The 7,310-nt window shown below is 43.2% G+C and overlaps 1 protein-coding gene across 2 annotated transcripts in view; it reads right to left on the minus strand.

The window, feature by feature from the left end:
- Positions 1-5,726, minus strand: part of ASH2L (ASH2 like, histone lysine methyltransferase complex subunit) — a 40,776-nt gene extending 35,050 nt beyond the window's left edge. For both annotated transcript variants that reach the window (XM_060787229.2, XM_060787228.2), the window contains exons 1-3: positions 5,551-5,726; positions 3,683-3,752; positions 2,145-2,290 (exon numbers count right to left, since the gene is read on the minus strand). In XM_060787229.2, the coding sequence (XP_060643212.1) occupies positions 2,145-2,290; positions 3,683-3,752; positions 5,551-5,693 (359 nt within the window). In that variant the 5' untranslated portion in view covers positions 5,694-5,726. The remainder of the gene's footprint in view (positions 1-2,144; positions 2,291-3,682; positions 3,753-5,550) is intronic.
- Positions 5,727-7,310: the final 1,584 nt, after the last annotated feature.

A 7,310-nucleotide genomic window follows, 5' to 3' on the forward strand; every position in this document is an offset into this window, starting at 1 on the left:
TATACTACTGTTTAGTCATTTAACACTGGCTCCCAGATCTTTTGAGCATGGATAGCAAAAACATCACATGCTAATTAGAAAACTCAATAAAAAAATTAAGAGTCATGACAAAAAATGATAGTTTGGGAAATACAATATATACGTGTAAATATCAACTGCATTCTTTCTTTATTTTTTATGATGGACTTTATTTAGCCATACTAAAATATTCCGCAGCTGCAGATGTTTTGCTGTAATGGTCTGTAGCAGTGGTCCGTAGACCACCAGTGGTCCGCAAGAACAAAAATATGGTCCGCGGCCTCACCATTACACCGTTGCAACGAGAACGTTCTGGTCTTGCAAAACCCTCTTATAGTGCCAAAGCTTATTAAATATGGCTTTCTGTGGGCGGGTAGATGGCGATTACTGGATGGCATATAGAATCATAGAATCATAGAGTTGGAAGACGCCTCATGGGCCATCCAGTCCAATCCCCTGCAAAGAAGCAGGAAAATCTGATTTACCTGTCTCAACGTATTCTCCCCTATGAACCATCAAGACTCTTAAGATTTTCTGGTGGGGCCCTGCTCTCAGTACCGCCACTTTCGCAATCGCGTCTGGCGGGAAGGAGAGACAGGGCCTTTTCTGTGGTGGCCCCTCAGCTATAGAACTCTTTCCCAATTGAGATCAGATCTGCCCCCTCCCTCCTGTCCTTCAGGAGGCTGGTTAAATCCTGGCTATGGAAGGAAGCATTCCCAGAATAATGGTTGAAACCGGCTACAGAACAAAGTTACCGACCACACATATGGACTGAGTTGGACATGATTTTATCTTGGCGATTTGGCTTATTTGTAATTTCAATCCATATATATTTTAACTTGTTATTGTATGATGTTTTTAGACTGTATTATTAGCATTGAATCCTTGCTGTGAGCTGGTCTGAGTCCCTCTATGGAGGTTAGAGAAGATCGGGATATAAAAGTTTTAAATAAATAAAATAAATAAACTGCATTTCTGTATCAGAAACTCGAGCTGATGTGGTCTAACCAATGAAATCTTCTGAATCTAAAGTTGACCAAAGACTGATTTATAACCTATTTGGTACTAATGTTATAATAATAATAATAATAATAACATAACTTAATTTTTATACCCCGTCTCCATCTCCCTGAAGGGTCTCGGGGCGGCTTATAAGGGACATGCACGGCAAATACAGATTAAAAACAAGCACAAAAATACAGTCAGCATCTAAAAACAATACGAATTCGGCTATGACCCCAGGACTTGACGAAGCGGATTTTTAGCATAAGTATATGTTATGTTGTAGTTGTCTGGTTTGTATTGTCGTGATTTACTGTACACTGTCTTTCTATGTTGCTGTTCACCGCCACGAGTCGCCCTAGGGCTGAGAGTGGCGGTCAATAAATGCAAGAAATAAATAAATAAATAAATAAATAAAACATTATAATCAGACAAACATCAAAAGCCAATATCGTGGCTGACAATAGTGGGTTCGGGATCAGGATTCCTAGAAGCGATTATTCCTATGTAAAGCCAAGGGCAAGTATGGCAAATAGATGGCTGGGCTAGGAGGCGAAAAGTGGTCCCTGGTCAAGTGGTCCCTAGTCAAAAACAGTTTGGGAACCACTGGTCTATAGCTAAACAACAAATCCCCCAAGGTGACTGATTGGAAAATACTTCTGAAATGACATCATTAACATATGTCTGAATGTTTCACTGTTTGGGAGGTATAAACTATATTTTAGTCTGGTTCCAATGGTGCTGACTTCCTAGAACAGCTATTTGAAACCAACGTTCATGCTGCCCTCTTCTGGAATGACAGAACTCAAAAAATTTTTCACAGAAAGGATAATAATAATAATAATAATAATAATAATAATAATAAATAATAAATAAAACTTTATATACCGCTCCATCTCCCCAAGGGGACACGGAGTGGTTTCCAAGTAATATCATCAATACATACAGAGTAAACAACATAAACATAAGATTAACAAAACAATATAAGCATAAAAATTGTCGCCATAACACATATATATTAAAAGTAATCCTGTTAAATCTCTCGAAAAACCTATTTAGTAATCAGGACACAAACACGTGATGCTGAAAACAACAACAGGGGAGTAACTGTAGACACAACTCACGTGGTATCAATGCCAAACGTTTCTGCAGTGAACCATTTGGTACAAATCCCACACTGAAGCTCAATCTCTCCCAATTGCCGTCCGTTGTCTTCATCTACTGAGCCAGTCTGATTATCCATAACTTCTGAATTGTCTCCAACACCCTCCTGGAAAACATTAGAAGAAAGGACCAATACATCTTCCTCCACTTCCTACAAAGAGCTTGAAATGTGATAATAATAATAAATAGACAATGAGAACTGGGAAGCCCTGGCCCTTGAGTGCTTCAGCTAGAGGTCAGCTGTGACCAGCAGTGCTGTAGAATTTGAAGAGGCATGAATGGAGGGCTAAAGAGAGAAACGTGCCAAAAGGAAGGCGCGTCAAGACAACCCCGACCGAGACCACCTTCCATCTGGAAACAAATGCCCTCACTGCGGGAAAAGATGCAGATCAAGAATAGGGACCTACTGCCCGGACACTGACCCTGGAAGACTATCCTACTCGGACAACGAGGGATCGCCTAAGTAAGTAATAAACTTTATTTATATCCCGCTCCATCATCCCGAGGGTGCTCAGAATGGCTTACAACAATGTGAACAATGCAAACAATAAACAGTAATATAAATGAACAATTTAAAATTAAATCAACAAAATAACAACACAAAATGGATATAAAAGTGAAACAAAACATTTTAAAGGGATTAAGGGTCCTCTTTTCCCACTCCTCCCCATTTTATCTTCACAACTTGTCCTTAGTGGCTATTATATTGAGAAACTATATTGATAACGGTGTCCAAAGAGAATTAGTAAATCTCATGCCTCAGATCTCTATTTCTATTTCAAACCTCACTTATTCTTGCTGTCTCACATTTTTCTATTGCTATTCAACACTCACTTACTTCTTGTTTCTGAAAATGTGGCATCTAAAATGATTCAGTTTTAATGTCAGCATTGTTTTTAGGAAAATAGAGTTTTCTACATTTTGTTGATGCAGATGCACAATAGTTTATATATTTTTACCTAATAAACTTCAATTACCATACAACCAACAGGCAGCTTGTTTTCTGCTTCCCTGGAGACTAGGACACAGAACAATGGCTTCAAACTACAAGAAAGGAGATTCCACCTGAGCATGAGGAAAAACTTCCTAAGTGTAAGAGCTGTTCAGCGGGGGAACTCTTGGCCCCGGAGTGTGGTGGAAGCTCCTTCTTTGAAGGCTTTGAAATAAAAAGCTGGATGGCCATCTGTCAGGGGTGCTTTGAATGTGATTTTCCTGCTTCTTGGCAGGGGGTTGGACTGGATGGCCCTTAAGGTCTTGTCCAACTCTGATTACACTTGAATCTTAACTATCTTGAAAGAGGAATCTGTAGCCAGGGACCTCTCCATTGCCTATCAATGGAATCCTGGGATTTGTAGTTTGGTGAAGCACCAGCACTCTTTTGGCAGAGAAGGCTAAAGACCTCAGAAAAACCCAGCCCCCAGGATTCCATGGCAGATAAAGTGGTGCCAAACTGCATTAAATCTACAGTGTAGATGCCCCGGAGATGCAGCTCACTTACCATGGCATCCTTTCCACTGGATGATTCGGTCTCCATGGCAGCAGTGGTATCGGCCAAGGATGCATCACCCCTAATGGACACAAAAACAGAAAGAGATACATCCATTCAGAAACATGACAACATTTTGGATACTCTTTTTACTTGAGTTGCCTTCTTGCTGCTAAATGTTTTTATTCAATGTTGAAATCTACTACAAGCTCAAGAATTGTTATTATTTGTTTTTTTATTTATTTACTGTATTTGTTTGTTTATTTATTTACTGTATTACTGTGCTCATCTCCATTTCTAAGCCGAAGAGCCAGCGTTGTCCATAGACACCTCTAAGGTCATGTGGCCAGCATGACCGCATGGAGTGCCGTTACCTTCCCGCCGGAGCGGTACCTATTGATCTACTCACATTTGCATGTTTTTGAACTGCTAGGTTGGCAGAAGCTAGGGCTGACAGCGGAAGCTCACGCCGCTCCCTGGAATCGAACCTGTGACCTTTTGGTCAACAAGCTCAGCAGCTCAGTGCTGTAAACCACTGCGCCACCGGGGGGCCCTTCCAAAAACTGCTGAGTATGCTGAGTGATTTTGGATAAGTGCAATGTGTGGACAATCTTAATCTCGAATAAAGTGCTATTTGGGACGTGTTGCTGGGATTTCCTATTCTGGAAAGGCAGATCCCAGTAAGGTGGCCTTTTGCAGCTGGCAGATGGTAATCATGTCAGCACTGATTGTGTTTAAGTGCAGGCCAAGGTCTTTAGGCACTGTAATAATAGTAATAAACTTTATTTATACCCCGCCACCATTTCCCCACTGGGGACTCAGAGTGGCTTACATGAGGCCAGGCCCGGACAACATGTTGCAGCAAAATAAAACCAGAACATAAACCACAAGCAACATAATCAAAATTACATAGAAAAAAAAGTATAAACACAGTAACAAAATAACATTCCAATAAACACAATCACGGTAATCACTGTACCCAGTGTGCTGATCACCACTGGGACCACTTTGACTGCCTTGTGTCAGAGTCTTTATTATTATTATTATTATTATTATTATTATTATTAGGTTCTTGTGGGTTTTTTTCGGGCTATATGGCCATGTTCTAGAGGCATTTTCTCCTGACGTTTCGCCTGCATCTATGGCAAGCATCCTCAGAGGTAGTGAGGTCTGTTGGAAATAGGACAATGGGTTTATATATCTGTGGAATGGCTGGGGTGGGGCAAAGAGCTCTTCTCTGCTGGAACTAGGTGTGAATGTTTCAACTGACCACCTTCATTAGCATTTGAAGGCCTGGCTGAGCCTGGGGGAATCTTTTGTTGAGAGGTGTTAAGATGTGCCTGGTTGTTTCCTCTCTGCTGTTTTGCAGGCGAAACGTCAGGAGAAAATGCCTCTAGAACATGGCCATATAGCCCGAAAAAACCCACAAGAACCTAGTGATTCCAGCCATGAAAGCCTTCGACAATACATTATCATTGTGTCTACACTGTGGAATTAATGCAGTTTGGTACCACTTGAACAGCCTTGGCTCATAGATATGGATTCCTGAGGTCTGTACTTTGGTGAAGAATCAGTAATCTTGGCAGAAAGGCTGTGTAAAACTATATCTCTCAGAGGAGACCATGGCATTGTGCTTTAGCAGTGAAAGCGGGGCCAAACTGAATGAATTCCAGAGTGCAGATGCTCCCTCAGAAGCCTGGCAGGATTTAAACAGGTCTGGCTCCCGGAGGAATCTGATTGGAGGAAAAGTCAAGGCGCTGGCCAATGAGCGTCGAGTCTGGGAATTCTGTCCAATTGGAGGGAGACAATCTCCTCAGCCAATAGGAACGAAGATGTCTCTTGCGGGCCCGCTGGCTCTCGGCAGCCCGCCTAGGCCTCACCCGGTCTCCGAGTCTCCGGCTCCCTGCTCGGTTGGCCCCGAGGTTTCCCCGGCCATCGATTCCGCAGCCGGCGGCGGAGCCGGTTCTCCTTCCCCAGCCTCTTCAGTGGCCGGAGCCACAGCCTCCCCCGCCGCCGCCGCCATTTTCCGCCGAAACCCACCCCTCGCGAGACTACGCGCGCCAATTCTCGCGATAGTTTTCCTTTCTGTTGCCTTATTCCAGCGCTTCATTCATTTTCTTAAAAGGGCAATGCCATGCGGTGCTATTCTTAAAAGGGCAAGGCACCTATTGGTGGGCCTGAAGTTGTCACTTAATAGCTTGCAGAATTCCCTACATTTGTTTATGCTAGTGGTTCTCAACCTGTGGATCCCCAAATGTTTTGGACTGCAATTCCCAGAAATCCTAACAGCTGGTAAACTGGATGGGATTTCTGGGAGTTATAGGCCCAAACATCTGGGAACACACAAGTTGAGAACCACTGGTCTATAGGTTGTTGTAGGTTTCGGGGCTATATGGCCATGTTCTAGAGCAGGGGTCCTCAAACTAAGGCCCGGGGGGCGGAAACGGCCCTCCAAGGTCATTTACCCGGCCCTCGCTCAGGGACAACCTAAGTCTGAAATGACTTGAAAGCACACAACAACAACAATCCTATCTCATCAGCCAAAAGCAGGCCCACACTTCCCATTGAAATATTTGTTAAAATTGTTCTTCACTTTAATTATTGTATATTTTAAGTGTTTTTGCACTACAAATAAGATATGTGCACTGTGCATAGGAATTCATTCATTATTTTTTTCCAAATTATAATCCGGCCCTCCAACAGTTTGAAGGACTGTGACCTGGTCCTCTGTTTTAAAAGTTTGAGGACCCCTGTTCTAGAGGCATTCTCTCCTGACGTTTCGCCTGCATCTCTGGCAAGCACTCTCAGAGGTAGTGAGGCGATATAGCCCGAAAAAACCTACAACAACCCAGTGATTCCGGCCATGAAAGCCTTCTACAATACACTGGTGTATGGTTCCTAAACATAGAATCAAAGAGTTGGAAGAGACCTCATGGGCCATCCAGTCCAATACCATTCTGCCAAGAACCAGGAATATTGCATTCAAATCACCCCTGACAGATGGCCATCCAGCCTCTGCTTAAAAGCTTCCAAGGAAGGAGCCTCCACCACACTCCAGGGCAGAGAGTTCCACTGCTGAACAGCTCTCACAGTCAGGAATTTCTTCCTCTGGTTCAGATGGAATCTCCTTTCTTGTAGTCTGAAGCCATTGTTCCTTGTCCTAGTCTCCAAGGAAGCAGAAAACAAGCTTGCTCCCTCCTCCCTGTGGCTTCCTCTCACATATTTATACATGGCTATCATATCTCCTCTCAACCTTCTCTTCTTCAGCCTAAACATGCCCAGCTCCTTAAGCCGCTCCTCATAGGGCTTGTTCTCCAGACCCTTGATCATTTTAGTCACCCTCCTCTGGACACATTCCAGCTTGTCAATATCTCTATTGAATTGTGGTGCCCAGAATTGGACACAGTATTCCAGGTGTGGTCTAACCAAAGTGGAATAGAGGGGTAGCATGACTTCCCTGGACGTAGACACTAGGCTCCTATTGATGCAGGCCAAAATCCCATTGGCTTTTTTTGCCGCCACATCACATTGTTGGCTCATGTTTACTTGTTGTCCATGAGGACTCCAAGACCTTTTTCACACGTACTGCTCTCAAGCCAGGCATTGCCCCCCATTCTGTATCTTTGATACAGGTTGGAAG

This window comes from Anolis sagrei, chromosome 7, assembly GCF_037176765.1.
Source record: "Anolis sagrei isolate rAnoSag1 chromosome 7, rAnoSag1.mat, whole genome shotgun sequence".
Lineage (NCBI taxonomy): Eukaryota > Metazoa > Chordata > Lepidosauria > Squamata > Dactyloidae > Anolis > Anolis sagrei.